Genomic DNA, 17801 nt, shown 5'->3' on the forward strand with positions numbered 1-17801 from the left:
CTGTTCCATTCTTTGAGTTCTCTGGAGAACACTTTTTTGTTAAATCTTTTATTTGCTTTCATTCTCTCTCTCTACCTCTCCCTCTCAGTCTTTATCTCGACTCGCAATTCATTACAACTCTCGTTGAAATGTATTTCCCAGCTCTCGTCCTCCTCGCCGGCACTGCGCTCGCAGGTATACTCCCCTTGGCTGCTTCATCTACCGTCCAAACCAGCTCACAACTCTTAGCACCTCAACTCGCCAAGCGCCAGAATGCTTGCTTCATAGTTGGCTCCCAAGCCCTCCCCGAAGAGACCTCTGGACTGGCCGCCTCTCTCGCTAGCACCGTTACATGCGACACCTCGCAGACAACCATCGACGGCGTCCCTGACGTCTCCTCCGGCGGCGTCACTTTCTCCTCCATCAACTTTGCCACCTCGGGCCAGACGCCTCTCACCTTCGCTCTCGACCGATTCGCAACGACTACGCCGCTGGCCAACAACGACTTGCTAGTGTTCCAAAACGAGCTCAATGTCTACCTCGCAACCGAGGCTGGCATCAGATCCGTCGGGGGAAACCTCGCCGTCAAGGTCCCCAAGTTCTTCCTGCAGTTCCAGATGGCACGCATTCAACAGGCTCAGGGCATCGTGTCCGACGTCCCCGGCATGACGGTGGAGCATCAGCTTGGAAAGGTGCTCAAGAACGCGGCTGGAGAGGACCAGGCTCTGCTGGACCAGGTAAACAATTTGGCCGTTACTCTGAACTAGGCATTGTCGAGCCTATTGATCCTGTATAATACAAAAGCGATATAGTTTCCCCCCCTTCGCGGCTCGTACAAGTGACATTCAGTCATGATTATAGAAATACAGCCCATCCGTTGAAATCAGAGAGGAGAAAAATGCAACAAGCGTCCCTAGCCAAAACATGCATCCGTCGTGACCCAAGCGCCTAGAAATCGACATCCGTTACGAAGTACCCCGGAACCAGGGCTGCGGGTCCTGCTCCCGCCTATCGCCGCCGATGGCCTTCCACCACACATCCGTGCTCCATCGGATAATGCGCTCGGCTGCGCCTTGAGGAGTCATGGCAGGACGTACATCCAGGTAGAAGACGGGCTCGCCTGTGACCTCGGGCTCACCAGAGTAATAGTCGATGACATATCGGACCTCCTTCTTCTCGCCGTTGATGTCCCGGGAAACATACCAGTCGTGTCGGTCGAAAGGAGGCTCGGTGCTTGAAGTTTGTCAGGCAAGATTCTGTGATTTGTCAGGGAAAAGCAACTTACCCAAACTTGGAGGGGTAAATCCAGCCCAGGACCTGCATCATGGTGGCCTTGGGAGTCAGGTCTTTGGGCCGGCCCTGGAAGCGGACGAGAGTAGGCTCAACATCTGAGCCATCCCACTGTCGGTCCAGTTCCTCATCGAAATGAGCCTCGCCCCTCTTGCAGAGCTGCCATCCCTTGTATAGTCCCTTGGAGAATCGCTGCTCCCAACCAATGATCTCCTGCCATGCACCCTCGTTCAGAAAGTTGTGCACCGAAACCATGCCTTCAACGGCCGTGATGTCCGTGTCTGTGTATCCCTTGCGCAGGAGCGCATTATACATTTGCTGAGGTGAGGGGTACTCCCAGTTCCCGTCGCCCGAGCCCTTGGGGATAGTTGATTCATCTCGTGTTGTTGGTAGAGCGAAAGCCTGGTTAGGCGCAGGCTTCTGGGATAGGTCGGGGAACATGTAGTTGAGAGGGTTGAGTTGGGAGATCAATGACTTGGGCTTCTCCTCGGTTTTGGCGGCATGAGGGACGGGGCAGCCAGATGCAGCTGGGGCATCTTGGGGCTTCTGGCATTTGGCGTCGGGGTTGAGCTTGTCGAGAGTCTTCTTGTGCATGGGGCAACCAGACTGAAGGAGAATTAGCGAAGGACGGAGAATGATTGAGGATATGAGCGTACGGGAGGCGCCTTGTCGGCGTTCGCGGGGACAGGCGGATGTCCAATGGGGACATGGACGGTCGCGGGAGCAGCGTCTGCCCAAAACCAACCCATTGTGAAAGATTGTGAGGTAGAAAGGCAGGTGTGATGATAAATGTGAAGAATTAGGTCCCTCAAGGTCTGAGACAAGAGCGTCAAAGAGTCGCAAGAAGTGGTTGTCAATGATGACGAGGATGAAGATTTGGAGATGGTTGAAAAGAATGGACAAATGGGCGAGCAGGAAATTTGCCTGACGTTTTGCGTTATCGCCGCCCATTGAAAAAATCTAGGCGCAAAAGGCAAAGACAAGAAAGACCGTGCCTTCCCACTTCCGTCCCGGCGCCGGGGGAACCCGCGCGAGATCCTTGCATCCTTGCACCTTCCCAGCGTGCAGCCGGGATGAGGCACGTGTTTTTCCGATTTATTCCCGAACGCAATCGGAATAGAAGGTACGTCACTCGAGTCAGCTCGACTCCCCGACGTCACTTTAGTCGGTTCATGTCTGCCTTTGCGGGCATCCTTGCAAATAAGTCTTCGCATCATACCTACAGCGATATTTTTATACCTATTGGCACATGCTATTCACCCCCTCGGATGTCGTCCCCCCCGGATATGAGAACATGATATTGTTCGCGTCTCTACACTTCGATAACCACCTCTTTCCTTTTCCGAGATGGGGGCTGGCTCCTTCGTATGCCGGTTCTTCGTCCGTCCGGGCTTTCGACCATGTCCCAACCTCAGCGTTACACTCCTTAGTCGTCGGTTCGTCTCCCAGGGTGCTCGCCGATATCGACCGATACAATGGCCGGCCGGTAGGACGAGGACAATAGCCTTGCGCGCATCTGGTGGCGCGGCGGCGCTGGGAACGGCGGCATTTGTTCAACTGTCGCAACAAGAAAATGGGAGCGGAGACGATACAGGAGAGAAGCGCATGCTCGAGGTATCGCGGGCTGAGATTAAAAAGAGCGTGCCTACCGAGTCTGGAGGTGCCTCGCACTTGGTGAAGCGCATCACATATCTGCTGGATTTGTTGATAGTCGAGCCCGTCTGTACCGGCATTCGCTTCCTCCAACTGGTCGTCATATTTGTCCCTGTCATCATCACAGTCCCGGCCATCTGGTTTGGAAGACGACAACGAGATCGAGATAATGAACGCAGCGGTACGCTCTGGTGGTATGGGTTCTTGGTCAATGCCATGGAGCTGGCTGGTCCGGCCTTCATCAAGCTTGGGCAGTGGGCAGCCTCACGAACAGACATCTTCCCCACAGAGATGTGCGAGATCATGTCCAAGCTTCACTCCAACGCCCCGGCTCACTCGATGCACGCCACCCGTAAGACGGTCGAGGCTGCGTTTGGGGGCCGTGCCTTTGAGGACATCTTTGACGAGTTTCACGAGAAGCCTCTCGGCGTTGGAGCTATTGCACAGGTCTACAAGGCCAAGTTGAAGCCCGACTTGGCTCGCCCGGATGAGATTGATGCTCAGGACGACCCTTTGCACCCGTTGGCACATAACGTGTTGCGCAATGTGGACACTGTACTCAAGAGCTCGCCGCAGAGAGTACCTTCGTCTTATGTTGCCGTCAAGGTCTTGCATCCGAATGTTGAGAGAACTGTTCGACGAGATCTCCGCATCATGCACTTCTTTGCCTCTGCACTGAACATTATTCCGACCATTGAATGGCTCTCGCTGCCAGACGAGGTTTCTCAGTTTGGAGAAATGATGAAACTCCAGCTTGACCTACGTATAGAGGCAGCAAACCTGACCACGTTCCGCAAGAACTTCAAGGAAAGGTCTACGGCGTCGTTCCCCTATCCGTACACAGACTTTACAACGCGCAATGTCTTGATCGAAGAGTTTGCTCAGGGCATTCCGCTGGCGGACTTTATGGAGAATGGCGGTGGCGTCTTTCAACATGATATCGCCGACGAAGGTCTCGACGCTTTCCTTCGCATGCTGCTCCTCGACAACTTTGTTCACGCTGATTTGCATCCTGGCAACATCATGGTCCGCTTCTACCAATCCGCTCACCCGGACTTGCGCCTGCGGAAGACCATGACCAAGGCGCACCCTGATGAGCAGGAAGATGTTACCGAGCAAGTGCTCGAGCGTCTTCGACCATATAGACACCGAAAGGACCCAGCGGCATGGGAAGCAGAGTTGGCCAAGATTGACGCCGAGGGATTCCGACCTCAACTCATCTTTATCGACACAGGACTAGTGACTGAGCTCAACTCGGTGAACCGCACCAACTTCCTCGATCTCTTCCGCGCTGTGGCCGAGTTTGACGGCTACAAGGCTGGCCACCTAATGTGCGAGCGCTGCCGGCAACCGGACGCTGTGCTTGACGAAGAGGTGTTTGCCCTCAAGATGCAGCACCTCGTCCTCGGCGTCAAGAGCCGCACTCTCGCCCTCGGTAACGTCAAGATCGGCGATATTCTGCAGCAGGTGCTCAGCATGGTCCGGAACCATCACGTCCGTCTCGAGGGCGACTTTGTCAATGTTGTCATCAGCATCTTGTTGCTCGAAGGCATTGGACGTAGTCTGAACCCCGACGTTGACCTGCTCAGCAGTTCGCTGCCCATCCTGCGACAACTCAGTGCCCAGAGTGGTACAGAGATGGTCAAGCATGGTGACTTTTCCATGCTGATGGTATGGGTGGGACTTGAGGCGAGGAGATTTATGCAGGCCAGCATTGAAGATGTAAGTAGTTCTCCTATCATCCATGTACGCTCCCATGGAAGCTTCAAAATACTAATTGTCTACAGGTTGAGCGATGTGTCAAGTACGATCAACTCTCACCCAACGTATAATGTAACAATATAATCTTTATAAACAACCATTCACATGGCATCGGTGGGCGTACGGATGGGATCAAGCGTGGTGGGTTTTGCATCCATTGATGGAGGCGGCAGAGGCATCAGAAGCGTAGGCTCAGAGCTGCATAGAGACATCTAGACGTACACACAATCACTTCTCATGTATATTCAACCTTGAAAACTTGGATATAGTCCTCGCTTGCATTGATAATAGTACCGAGACAATTTACTCGTATCATGACGTCCAGACATGACGTCGTCTTGGCCAAATCCCTTCTCTAAGTATCCCCAGTAGTTGTACAGTTTCCCATTACCCCCCTCGCGCCGTAACGCCCTCGTATCCCAAAACGTATAAACACGTGCTCGAGCAGAGCACCTTTAAACCTCTGCTGGCAACCTGCTCCTCTTCTGCGCCAGCGCCTTGCTCCTCCTCTGGGTTGACATCAAGACTCCTAATCTACGGGACCACAGAGTTCCTAATCTGTGCTCGCACTCAACTCCATCGACTTTTCCCACATATTCCTTAGCAAGGCTGCTGTGCCATCCTCCTCCTCGCCGCCCACCAAGCTCGAGCCGCTAAGCCGGTCTGTCAACCTGCCGTCGTCATCGCCGCCGTCGTAGCTTGATGCCGCACCGTTCGTCCGCACCGAATTAGGCCGCTTAGGCGTCACAGGTCTCCGAGCGTCGGGCATACTGACGTTGCGGGTGTGGTGACGCATGGTGAGGTCGAGGGATCGCTTTCCGTTGGCGGAGCCGAGGCTGGCGGATGGGATACGAAGCGACTTGTCCATGCCCGGGAGGCGGTTTAGGCGATCGATGGACCGTGAAATCGGGTTCTGATGTCGACGAACGACGAGGTACTCCATACCGGTGCGCTCCAGAAGCTTGCCGACTCGGGGGTCGCGGCTGTTTGCCCCGTCATAGCCGGGTCCGCCGACGCCAATCAGCGGCGTGTGGCCGACCACACCTCCGACTCCGCCGACTGCCTGTCCCGGCTCAATCACAGAGCTAGCCCGCTGGAGATTCAGCTTCTGCTGTGTCCGTGATGTCTGGGCAGGAGGACCAGCTGTCCGCCGGGAGGACTTGGGCGCTAATGCACTGTCGTCGGCCTCTTCCTTCTGTTGTGGCGCGCTGGTAGGGGCCTCACGATCTCCCGAGATGCTGGCAATGGAACGAGGTTTTTGAGGAGTATCGTCGAAGCGGTGATAGTCTCCCCGAGGCGGCCGGTAGAAAGATCCCTCACTGGTCAATCCGGACCCTGCGGCCTCAACGAAGCGAGAGGTAAGCTCATCCTGGTTACTCCCCATAAGAGTACCCGAATCTCGGCCTTCAGCCGAGGCTGGAGCGAAGTGTTGGGGTGCAACCTGTGCCAGATCCGCGCTCATCTGGGGCGGAGCTCCGTGTGAGGGAGTGCGCTGTAGGATGCGGGATGTGAGGTAGCCTTTCTGGTGAGATGTGATGCGCTCCGGGCTTGACATGGGAGGTTGCTCAGGCTGGTCCTGGTGGCCCGCCTGGGCTGAAGGGACGGGATCGACGGGAGTGATCGGTCGAGAGGTCGCGGCGTGGTCGTCGGGATGATGAACTGAGTGATTGCTGCTGTTGAGGGAGCCCTTGCGGGAGAGGTATGGCGAGTTAGACCCACTGGCATCGACCCATTCGTCGTCCTGGCCGTCGTTGCCCAAGTCGAAGTGGACCTGTGACTTCCCACCAGAGGTCTGCGTCTGGTAGACAATGGTGGTGCTTGAGGCGCGCTTCAGCTCCGCGGAACGGTTTCGCTTGCCAATCTCTGTGTGCGAGCGGTTGCGCTTGAGCTTTGAGTGGGAGGGGCTCTTGACGATCCTTGATTGGGAAGGACTCTTGAAGAGCTTGGTTTGCGACGAGCTTTTGCCGAGCTTGGCCTGCGACGAATTCCTTGTGAGATTGGCTGATGAGGACTCGCGGGACGAAAGTCTCGCGTCGCTGGCAGTTCGGCGGTGGGAATTGTTGCCCGAAGATGCGGTTCGCTGTATCTGTTGCTGGTTCTCGTCGGCTGGGGAGGTATGGCGACGGTTCAGCTTGGGCTGTTTAGGAGCGTTCTTGGCGGCCGGCGCGCGAGCGTGGTGCAGGTGGCCGACGGTGTGCTGTCGCTGGTGATGGCGGACGTGGTGATGTCGGCGCTGATGTTGATGGTGGACGCCGCTGCTCTCGCTCTGGGAGTCGCTCTCCTGATGGTTGAGGGGAGGCCGTTTTGATTGGCCGCTTGTCGACGATGCGCTGTCGACGTCCCGTGTGTGAGGCATGATTGCTGGCGGTGCAAAGGCAATTCGCTCTCGATTGAGCGCTCTAGTTGACTAAATTGGGTTCTTTTGAGATTGTTTCGTCTCTGCTATTGTGAGAATATGCGGTTATGTTCCTCCTAGCTAACCCGACGACCCGAGTGCCTGTTATCATGGGCGCTGAGGGCGGCGCAGGCAGAGTGGAATGAGTGCGTGATCAGATTGGGAGAGATGAATCGGAGTCGAATCACGGGCTGTTCTCGGCAAATGATAAGCAGCCTTGCAGGAACTAGAAGCTGCAGAGAAAATGTTGCTGTAGCTAAATGTAGCGGCGTTCGCTTTATAACTCGAAAGTCGCAGTGATGTCAATGGATCGGCCGAGAGAAGAATCGGTGAGGGTCGAATGCAGTGGAGGAGCGGAGACGACCGGCGATCACTTTTGCGATCTGGGGATCCAATGCGATGCGATGCGATGCGCGTGGGGGTAAAGGATGAGGAAGAAGAGAGGGAGAGGGCGCGTGAGGGAGAAGGGAGGAGAGTTGAGCTTCCCGCGAAGAGGAGAAGCAACTTTTTTGGGTCAAGGAACAATTCCAGACGGGACCAGCCCAAGCCCAAGCCCAAGCCCCAGACAAAATGAACAAGCAAAACGTCGCGAGATGAACTAGTGTTGCCGAGACACCGGGCTAGGACTAGTTGGTTGGCGGCTGGGGGCACGTCTCTTTTGGTGGGTTTAGAAATGCGCAATCTAGAGGAGACGAGATTTGAGAGGGGGGAAATAATAGGCAGGTAGCGAGTCAAGTCTTTTGCGAAATGAATGACTGAGTGGACGAGGGCTCGTGAGTAGAGCGAGCGAGGTATGAGCATGTGTTGAGTGAGCCTACAGTACTACAGTGGGGGGGACCGACGTGTCTGTCGCTTGTACAAACCTACACCATCAGCCACAAAGGCAAACACTACTAAAATTGTGTTATCTGTGGTTTATATTGAGATGGCTGCCTCAAGATGGTTACAATACAAGGAAACACGTCCTAGTAACCCATTGCGTCAGTGTTGAGAGTGGATAGATCTGAGGATCCGTCTTCTCTCACTGTAAGTGAGCAATACGACACGTACTGCAGGATAAAATTACTTTGACCATGCAGCTGTTAGCGAACATCTAGGTGCGTGAGAAAGAATGGGTAAGAAAAGATGGAGTCATTATTATGGGACGTGAACACGAAGTAGATGGAAGCCTGTGAAAGACCGTTCGACTATCAGAGACGCGACTGGAATTTTAGGAATCGCCGCCTTGCTAGGCAGGCCAAGCGTGAGCGTATGCATGCAACGTACGAATCATCCCGCGGGGGGTCTTGGCCTCTCTCGTGTTTTTTGTCAACCGACAGCGCAGCATGGTGCTGGATGCGTGTGTCCCAGTGCATCTTGCGTCACTCGTGAGATACACATTGCATTAGTCTGGGGCCCTCCTTGAACGGAGCGATCAAACTCGGGGCCGCCGGAGCACACGAACACACTATTCTCGTCCCGGGCCGACTGTAGGCGTAACCCGAGCATGGCCTCCAATGTTGCAATCCGCCGGGAAATTCGAGGACTGGAGTCAGCTTTGTGTTGTGTGTTGCCAGAGCACAAGTGAGAGTGGCCGACTAGCCCAGGATTATACAACCATAAACCCTGTTGTGAGAGACGTGTAGTCGAAAGTCGTGTCCGTCAAGTTCAGACGCGAGTCGTGGTTGGAGGTTTGTAAAGATAAGCAGATACAACTTGCTCGTATTAGAATGAGATTATATACGTCTTCTCTCACCTTGATTCTGTCCTTTGTATGGTACATAGTTATACTTTTATGAAAGAAATACATGGGAATAGAAGGTACAATGCCCTCTCGACCCCAGGATTTGAGATGCCGCGCTATTCCCGATTGGTTAGACCCATCTGTCGGAACTGCCTATCAACCCCAGAATAACTGTTGCACGTCCAATTGATCCTAAATAATGCGGATAGATAGTATAGCGACAGATGTTTCTTCATCTATTAGACTTCAATACATGCCAAAGGGCGATTACAACTGATCAAGAAGCACACGTCCCGCCTGTTGCTGGGCGACTTGATCGCATACAGCTGGCGGCCAGTGGTCACCTAAAACAGCACGTGACGTGCACATGCAACCACCATCATCCGCTGCAAACATTAGATCCCCATTTGCCCAACCAACTCATCGCCTCCCACGTCAACTTCGACTTCTCCACCACTACATCTAGCATCGCATTCTCCCCCTCCGCCGAATACATACTCTGCAGCCATGTCGCCTTTATCCGATCTCGAAGATGAAAAGAAGCAGTATCAAGAGCAGGTGCGACATCAGCTTTCGCCTCAAATTTGAATCATACTGACTGTTGCCTCTACAGCTGGACATCGTCCACGGCCAACTACGCGACGACCCCGAGAACGTCGAACTCAAAGCGCTTCAGGAGGAGTTGAACAACTTCATTGATCTCCTCAATGAGAACATTGCTGAGCTCAAGCCCAAGCAGGCGCCCAAGCCAGCTCCCAAGCAGCCGTCCCCGCCACCTGAACCGGAGAAGTGGTCCCGCGAGAACCACCCCGCCTTTAAGAAAGCGACCCCGGCCGAGGAGAAGGAGGACACACCCGTCCACTACCAGGTCAACGATACAGTGTTGGCGAAATGGGTCACCGGTGACAAGGCATTCTACCCGGCGCGTATTACATCCATTACAGGGTCCTCGACAGACCCCATCTACATTGTCAAGTTCAAGACGTATGATAACACAGAGACCCTGCGATCTCGAGATATCCGCCCTGTCTCGAATAAGCGAAAGGCAGACGGTACCCCGTTGTCCTCGGCCCCCGCGACTCCCCCTGCCCCGGGATTGGTGACGTCGGCCGGCGCGACAGTGTATCCTGAAGCGAAGAGAGAAGCAGAGAACAACGGCGATGTGAAGCCCCCCAAGGCAAAGAAGCTCAAGGCGAAGAAGGAGCTCGAGAAGAACAAGAATAAGTGGCAAGAGTTTAGCGCCAAATCCAAGTTCGGAAAGGCTCACAAGAAGGAGAGCATGTTTCGAACTCCCGAGGGTGTTCACGGTAGAGGTAAGCATCCTGTGTCGAGTTATGAGTGCAAATGCTGACTTTTGTGGCAGTTGGTTTCACAGGCTCTGGCCAGACCATGCGAAAAGACCCAACTCGAAGCCGTCATGTCTACCAAATGAACGATGAGCTGGACTAATGAGCATTCTCTCTCAGCAGGGCAATACCGCGAAATCAAATTGGCGTGCAGAAGGCGTTTGGAAGTCTCGGGAGCTATTGCTTTGTTTGGTAACATGCCTTGCATTTGATCGTGGCAGAGGCTAACGTCTTATCTTTGCTGGCGTTTAAACCCAGTTGTCTTTTTTCAGAATCCAAGCACATAGGAGAGTTGCGGCCTGAATGGGCTAGCCGAGGTCAATTGAATACCTGCTTCATGGCGTACTTTGCTGTCTTGGAGTTGAGTGCATACTAAACTGATACAGCAGGCCGAGCTAGTTGCTATTATGGGCACTTGTTGTCCGTTATTCTACACATCGGCCAAGTGAAGTGGGCATCTAGTTATTGCTGAGGTTGATCTTGGGACAGATGTCCTGAGCGATCTTCAAGAAGGCGTTTGCCCTCTCACTTGTTGGCTCAGCAACAACGGTTGGCTTTCCTCGATCGCCATCGTCTCCAATGTTGGGATGTAATGGAATATCGCCGAGGAAGTCAATCTGGTGCTCCTGGCACAACTTCTCCACCCTCGCATTTGACCCAAAGATGTGTGTTTCTCCGTGGCAATGAGGGCACTGGAAGAGAGACATGTTCTGCACCAGGCCGAGAATGTTGACGTCGACTGTCTTGAACATGTTGATGCCTTTGACGGCGTCTTTGGTTGCTAGAGTGTGCGGCGTAGTGACAATTACGGAACCTGCGTAGCATCAGTAACAGTAGAAGGAATACCTCGTAGACACGCACCATCCAGTATGACTTGCTGTGTGATGGTCAGTTGTGTATCTCCGGTTCCTGGCGGCAGGTCGAGGACCAGGATATCAAGACCACCCCAGTCAACTTCATGAAGGAGCTGCTGAATTGCCTTCATCACCATGGGGCCTCGCCACACGACGGGGGCGTTCTCGCCGACCAGGTAGCCCATCGACATGGTCTTGACGCCATAGTTTGTGAGGGGGATCAACTGGTTCTCTACAGAGTTGTCAGCGTTTCAAGCAAATCGCTTGATATAACGGTGGAACTGACTGCTAGATAACCTAGGCTCCCCTGAGAGATCAAACAGAGTGGGGATAGACGGGCCAAAGATGTCAGTGTCGAGGATACCGGCACGGTAACCGAGACGAGCAAAAGCGAGAGACAGGTTTGCTAAAAATGCATCAACATGGCTGTATATGAATACGATATGAGTTGATGTACCTGCTACTGTGCTTTTACCTACACCACCTTTGGCAGATGACACTGCAATTACCTTCTCAACGCCAGCTATGTTGCGCCGTTGAGGGCGTCGAGGCCAGTTCGGAGGTGTACCGGACCGGGGGAGACCCTGCCATTGGTTAGGGAAAGGGTGATGATTTTGTAAAAATAAGCCAGGGTATTATTTACCAAGGGATTCTCATGCTGGAGAGCCCGAAGGGTCTGAAAGAGGCGAGCAGAAGTCGGACGCATCTTGGGAGGAGCTGCGTCGATATGAGAGGTTGAACGAGGCCTCAGTTCGGAACAAACAAGCTCTACCCAAAGCCTGTTTGACTATATCAATGAGAGAAGACTTGGAATTCAGACTCTAAGCATCTTGTTAGAACTAGAGCTGATATATCATCCAATATTGGATCTCAACTCAGGCTTCCATGTTCAATTCAGCTTGTTAGCGGCCCTCGGCGCTATCACTCACTGCCGGCGCCACTATTACTGAGCTGCGACAATTCTGCCATCTGCCACCGCCTAAAAGTTCAAGACCATCCTAGAAAATTTCCAACCTACGTGGGGGCTGCTACCATTGGTAGGAGAGCTTTGCATCTGATCCAAGACACTTTTTGTCCAAGATACATATCGACAATGGCCAAAGCAAAGGGTCGCGCAAAGCAGTTCGAAGACTTGGACGAGCATATCGCCAAGGGTACGTAACTCAATTTCTCATACGCCACGTTGCGCAAGCTTTCTAACTGTTTCTAGACTACGATCCTGAAGCCAATGTCGATGTGAGCGAGCACGGCAGTGACAGCGAAGCGAGCGAGAACGAGAACGCTGGAACAGAGCACTATGTCTCTGTTGGAAAGAGCAAGCTGAGGCAAAAGGATGGCGTGTCGCTCGGTCCCAAGTATCAAGGCTCGCGCGTCTCGAGGGCAGCGCTGGAGCAGGAGAGCGAGTCCGACGACGAGGGAGACGAGGATGAGGATGAGGACGACGAAGAATTCGACGATCCTGAGTCTGCCGACTTGGAACGCGACGAGGCCGAGGCCAACGATTCCGAGATTTCCAGCGACAACGCCCTCGGCGAGAGCGACGAGGAGCGCTTCCAGGACTTTACCTTCCGAGGGAGCTCGAAACCCAAGAAGCCAGTGAGCAAGTCCAAGAGGGCCACTGCTGCTGACTTTATGTCTTCCTCTGACGAGGGCGGCGAGGGTGGTGCCGACGTGGACGAGGATGAAGACGAGATGAGCGGCGTGGAACTTGAGGGCTCTGACTCGGAAGAAGATGACATGGATGATGGCCTCGACGCTCTTGTCGACGGTGCTGGAGATTCGGATGACGAGTCTGAAGAGGACGACGAGGAAGATGACGAAGATGAAGAGGCCAGTGATGATGAAGAGGAAAGCGACGATGATGAGAAGGAGAAAAAGGCGAAGAGTGTAAAGCCCGTCATGGCAGCCTTTTCAAACCGCACCGACGTCAACAAGGGTCTTGCCATTCGAGAACAGCGCAAGATCTATGACGGTCTGCTCAACCTCCGAATCCGTCTACAAAAGGCCCTTATCGCCGCCAACACCTTTGCCGCCATCGAGGATAGCCCCGAGCCCGAGTCTGAGCCCTACGAGGCGGCCGAGGAGGCTGCTATCAAGCTGCTGAACACCATCAGCAGCCTCAAGGATAACTTTGGTTCCTCTCGGGCTGGTGATAAGCGTAAGCGCGAGTTGGACGCCTCGATGACCACCCAGGAGATTTGGGAGCAGATGCAGGCTGAGGAGGAGCGGGCTGTCAAGGTCAGAGAGGCTGGCCTGGATAAATGGTCGCGCAAGGTCCAGTCTATCGACACCACAAGAGACGGCCTCAAATCGCGAAAGGACACGCTCGTCACTGCGCTCCAGGAACAGCTCTTGAACCCGGACAACCGCCTCGCCAAGCGCTCCCGCGTGCCTCGATCATGCGCTCCCGCGCAGGCAGCCAAGGGCGTTACGCAAGACGACGACATCTACGACGACGCCGACTTTTACCAGGTGCTCCTCAAGGAGCTCGTGGACCAGCGCACAGTGGACGGGTCCTCGGCGTCGGCGGGCGCAGTGCCGACGGTGATGCTCACGGCGGCCAAGGATGTCAAGACGCGCAAGAACGTAGACCGCAAGGCGAGCAAGGGCCGCAAGATGCGCTTCACGGTGCACGAGAAGCTGCAGAACTTTATGGCCCCCGAGGACCGGCGGGCGTGGGAGCAGGAGGCCATCGACCGCTTCTTTGGTACCCTGTTTGGCCGCAAGATGGAGCTCAACGAGGACGAGAGCGATGATGATGATATGGAGGTTGACGCCGAGGAGGCGGGCTTGAGGTTGTTTAGAAGCTAGACTGTGTACATGGATAACTCGTGGTACGGAGTTCTTTTTTGAGTATTTATCCCAAATACCAGGTATAGAGAAACATGGTTAATAAAATCGAGTGAACTCCTAGATGCACCACCGGTCCCCCTAGTGTACTCCTCGTCTCAGGCGTATCCCCTTCCAAAGCGCGTCCGCTCAGACGGGTGTAAGCGCGGTAACAGGGCCAGACATGCCAGAAAGCAAAAGCGAGGGCGACTTGGCGGCTGACGTCGTCGAAAGGTCGGCGGGCGAATATGAGGGCGATGAGGTTGGATGTGAGGAGTAGACCGCCGAGAGACTGGAGGAGAAGGGCGGCTGCGGGTGTGAGAGGTTGGAGGTGTAAGGATGGATACAAGATGAATGAGAGGGCGGCTGGTGTTTCCACGAGTGCGTGGATGACAAAGGGGATTGTAGACATGATTGGAGCTGTTGTGTTGATGATAAGAATGTGTGTGATGTTGAAGGGGAAGATTTGAGTTGGCGGCGGGGGGGCTCGCTTAGAGTAATAGCTATCATCGTTGAGGCTGACATTGTCATGCCTGTGCGATTTTATAGTTGTGAAATTTATTGAACGCTTGAAATCTGTCTAGCATCCATAGATATTTTTTTTCCGATCGCTACTGTGATAGATGGCATGCAGTTTCAGCTTTGCCAGAGGTTGTCTAATGCTGGTCGATACTTGGAAGCACTCTCGAAACCAATGCTCTCTGCACCCTTTTAGCGTAGGATATTTATGAATGAGTCAGTGGCAATAATTTCTTCTTCTTTTATCTGTTAAAATAGCAATCAGAATAGTAGAGCATCTGATTCTGTCAATTCGAGTGTTGGGGGACATCTAACCCTCGCCTCGAGACTTGTCTGGGGTAGCATAGGCGGTCTCAGGCTTCTGCTTGGTGTGTTTCAGAGCAGAGTCCTGTGCAATGATTGCCATCATTTTATAACTGAATTTATATTAAAATACTCCTGGAAATCTCCCAGGACGCTCATTCTTTCAACCTCTAGCTATGCCTAAATCTTGTGCATTTGGTTGTCTAGGTTCACTGCTCCGCCAATATCTGAGCCGACCTATGTATGAAGGTCTGGCTATGTCTCTTTCCTCTCCGAACCATCTTCGACACACCACCAAGGCCTAAGACCTTAGTCCATAGCTTGGACACTTATTATAGGCCCCTGAAAAAGAGACAAAGCCTGATCTATCTGACTGTGAATGCCAGCCACACTGAGCCCTCATCGCTTACACGCATCCTCGCCTTCAGCCTTATGAACAACCCCCGGCAGCTTGATTCGCCCCGTCGGCGCAACTGACCCGGCATCGGGACAACGCTTCGACGGGATGACGTCGCCATCTCCTCGGGAAGCAGCACTGCCGTGAACCAGAGTCACTGTTCATCGTGGAGAGGAGAGGAGGGCGGCCGCCCGTGACTGGGGTTAAGAGGCTGAGCCACAATCCTGGCGCCCGGATAGTCTGCTTCAGGTCTAGTCAGGTCCCCGTTTCCGGCAGATAGTCCCGAGGTGCTGTCAAGAAGAGAAAAATCTCACGGTATCTGTTACTGATTAATGAATGTGAATAGTGCTATTGGCGAGTGAGAGAGACCCTGTGACTAGACTCCGAAGATGGTTGATGCAGCGCCAAGGCGGACACTAGCCCGTCGTAAAGCTTTGCGTGCATCATCAAGGCTGTTTTCTGCTACAACCCCCGCGAGACACTTTGTAACATGGCGAAACCGAACACGCGGACCGAGATAAGGGTTTGAGGACGGGACGTATATTTAAAAAGGAATTCCATGCCCTGGATGTTTTGTGTCACTCACCGCTTGGTGTAGCAATAACAAGGTCTTGTCTACAGTTCCCCTCACCTACCTGCCTACCTAATCGAGGATATCTGAGACATTCCCGCATTGCTCTGCAACCAGCTTTGCCGCCGCACTCATCAAACCGTTGAAAACCTTCTCTTCTTCTCCCATCTCGTTGTCTCTCCTTCTTCCCGTCTCGTCACGATCGCCATCGAATCTTCTTCCCCTCACTTCAACCCCTGTTCGTATAAGCAGCCTGGCGTCGAGATAGCGTCATCGATATTGTCTCGGATTCCCTCCCCACGCACAAACACGACAAGATAGGATAGCGACGATTCGAGGCGTCAACGATATTCGCAAAGGACTCAATTGACCTCTCTTGAGTCTGGTCTTCTCGATTCGGTCACGTAGAGTGGCTTTCTTGCCGCTCAGGCACTCCTCCAATCCTTCACGCTCTCAACCAAACAATCTGTTGGGGAAATAAAAACCCGACAGCTTCAGCCATGGCAGCACCCAGCACATTTGGGGAGTTGGACCTCTCCATCATCGGCATCGGCACTGAATACCCCCCTTACACGCTGGAGCATACTTGCCTCGATATTCTCAGCGAGAGGTTTTACCCAGATACACCATCGTAAGTGCTTGACACGACAATATGCGCCATCCTTGCTGACCACGCTCGTAACCTTAGCATGAGAAAAGTCCTTGGGATCAACAAATACACCGGCATCGAAACACGATCTTCCATCGGACTCCCAGACCACCCGGCAGTCAACCAGAAAAATGCGCCATCGATATCAGAACTTCACCAGCTCTTCCATTCTGACGGTGTTCCCCTGGCCATACGCGCCGCTCGCAAGGCCATCGCCGAGGCCAAGATCGATACCCGCTTCATAACCCACATCGTCGCCACGACCTGCACGGACAGCGCCAACCCGGGCTTTGACCATTTCGTTGCAAAGGGGCTGGGTATTACCCATGGAGTCGAGAAGGTTCTGTTACATGGCGTCGGCTGCAGTGGTGGATTGGCCACCCTGCGTACAGGCGCGAACCTGGCCCTGGGACATAGAGCTCGAGGTTTGCCTGCTCGCGTATTATGTGTCGCACTAGAGGTCAGCACTACCATGGTGCGGAGTGAGTTGGATAGCATCAATGAGCTGCAGGAGACGAGGATAGGCGCATGTCTCTTTTCTGACTGCGCCAGCGCTGTTGTTTTGAGCAATGGCATTGGTGAGCCTGCCGAGTCTGTCTATGACCTGCTAGGCTGGGACCATAGGGTAATACCAGATACCGAGCATGATCTAGGGTTCGACGTCGACCCTGTCGGTACGTTATTGACAAGTACCGCCGAGATATTGCATCACGATACTGACCCCGAGACAGGCTGGAAAGTCATTCTGACCCCACGAGTCCCAAAGCTCACGGGGGCTGCAATTGCGCCAGCATTCAACGACCTCAAGGCCTCGTTGCCGCGTTTGCCTCCAGATTATCAGACCGCCGCCGACTTTGACTGGGCCATGCACCCTGGTGGTGCTACCATCCTCACCGGTGCCGAGCAAGCCATGAATATTACCCCAGAACATATGAGAGCAAGCTACGACACCTACATCAACCATGGAAACTCCAGCTCTGCCACCATCTTCAGCGTCATGGACCGCCTGCGTTCCAAGGACATGGATGCCATGAGTCCCGGTGGCCGTCTGCGCGAGTATGTCGTAGGATGTGCTTTTGGACCTGGTATATCCGTAGAGATGTGTATGCTGAAGCGCAATCTCAGCCTTGGCTCAAGTATCGTCGGCCTACAAACTCCACCACAAACACCTCCCGAAACGGAGAGCGAGCCAAGTGAGGTCGGCGACGGTGAGTGGGGCCCCGAGATGAGCGGGTCTTCGGACGGGAAGGATGCGGTGATCGAGCCCCGGGATCAGGACGCGGCGTTTGTAGCGAAAGCATTGGAGCATCTAGACCTGGATTAGAGAGAGATTGGGTTGCATTGAAGGATGAGCGAGCAAGTTGAGGCCGCTGAGTAATGCTGTTCCTAGAGATATAACAAGGAAAGGATATAGCCATGGCGAGGCGTTAGGTCCACGCCGGATTTTCGACACCCATATTGAACACTGTTTCTATCGTGCTTGCTGGATGTGATGTGGCTAATACAACAGCTCGCTTGTCGAACCGAGAGAC

At 53.8% G+C, this 17801-nt stretch overlaps 8 protein-coding genes across 8 annotated transcripts; 5 read left to right on the forward strand and 3 right to left on the reverse strand.

Annotated features, from left to right (window-relative positions):
• Positions 1–128: 128 nt before the first annotated feature.
• Positions 129–746, forward strand: LRP88_05348 (uncharacterized protein; the record flags this gene model as incomplete). The annotated part of the gene is made up of 2 exons (XM_083241904.1): positions 129–174; positions 229–746. The coding sequence occupies 2 exons, from the start codon at positions 129–131 to the stop codon at positions 744–746; spliced, it is 564 nt and encodes a 187-aa protein (XP_083103052.1).
• Positions 747–944: 198 nt separating this feature from the next.
• On the reverse strand, positions 945–2018 carry LRP88_05349 (holocytochrome c synthase CYC3; the record flags this gene model as incomplete). Its single annotated transcript, XM_083241905.1, has 3 exons — positions 945–1212; positions 1265–1875; positions 1926–2018. 3 exons carry the CDS (start codon positions 2016–2018, stop codon positions 945–947), a joined length of 972 nt encoding a protein of 323 aa, XP_083103053.1.
• Positions 2019–2616: 598 nt separating this feature from the next.
• On the forward strand, positions 2617–4754 carry LRP88_05350 (ABC1 kinase family protein; the record flags this gene model as incomplete). The annotated part of the gene is made up of 2 exons (XM_083241906.1): positions 2617–4644; positions 4710–4754. The coding sequence occupies 2 exons, from the start codon at positions 2617–2619 to the stop codon at positions 4752–4754; spliced, it is 2073 nt and encodes a 690-aa protein (XP_083103054.1).
• A 482-nt stretch (positions 4755–5236) lies between these two features.
• LRP88_05351 (uncharacterized protein) lies at positions 5237–7039 on the reverse strand (the record flags this gene model as incomplete). Its single annotated transcript, XM_083241907.1, has 1 exon — positions 5237–7039. One exon carries the CDS (start codon positions 7037–7039, stop codon positions 5237–5239), a length of 1803 nt encoding a protein of 600 aa, XP_083103055.1.
• A 2269-nt stretch (positions 7040–9308) lies between these two features.
• LRP88_05352 (tudor domain-containing protein) lies at positions 9309–10250 on the forward strand (the record flags this gene model as incomplete). The annotated part of the gene is made up of 3 exons (XM_083241908.1): positions 9309–9359; positions 9415–10114; positions 10165–10250. The coding sequence occupies 3 exons, from the start codon at positions 9309–9311 to the stop codon at positions 10248–10250; spliced, it is 837 nt and encodes a 278-aa protein (XP_083103056.1).
• Positions 10251–10605: 355 nt separating this feature from the next.
• Positions 10606–11707, reverse strand: LRP88_05353 (P-loop containing nucleoside triphosphate hydrolase protein; the record flags this gene model as incomplete). Its single annotated transcript, XM_083241909.1, has 5 exons — positions 10606–10961; positions 11009–11233; positions 11288–11407; positions 11477–11585; positions 11645–11707. The coding sequence occupies 5 exons, from the start codon at positions 11705–11707 to the stop codon at positions 10606–10608; spliced, it is 873 nt and encodes a 290-aa protein (XP_083103057.1).
• Positions 11708–12094: 387 nt separating this feature from the next.
• On the forward strand, positions 12095–13812 carry LRP88_05354 (apoptosis-antagonizing transcription factor; the record flags this gene model as incomplete). The annotated part of the gene is made up of 3 exons (XM_083241910.1): positions 12095–12155; positions 12212–12661; positions 12734–13812. The coding sequence occupies 3 exons, from the start codon at positions 12095–12097 to the stop codon at positions 13810–13812; spliced, it is 1590 nt and encodes a 529-aa protein (XP_083103058.1).
• A 2308-nt stretch (positions 13813–16120) lies between these two features.
• LRP88_05355 (thiolase-like protein) lies at positions 16121–17593 on the forward strand (the record flags this gene model as incomplete). The annotated part of the gene is made up of 3 exons (XM_083241911.1): positions 16121–16251; positions 16309–16943; positions 17001–17593. The coding sequence occupies 3 exons, from the start codon at positions 16121–16123 to the stop codon at positions 17591–17593; spliced, it is 1359 nt and encodes a 452-aa protein (XP_083103059.1).
• Positions 17594–17801: the final 208 nt, after the last annotated feature.

The sequence above is a fragment of the Fusarium phalaenopsidis genome, assembly GCF_050370095.1.
Source record: "Fusarium phalaenopsidis strain FUZ10S chromosome Unknown contig_32292, whole genome shotgun sequence".
Classification (NCBI taxonomy): Eukaryota; Fungi; Ascomycota; class Sordariomycetes; order Hypocreales; family Nectriaceae; genus Fusarium; species Fusarium phalaenopsidis.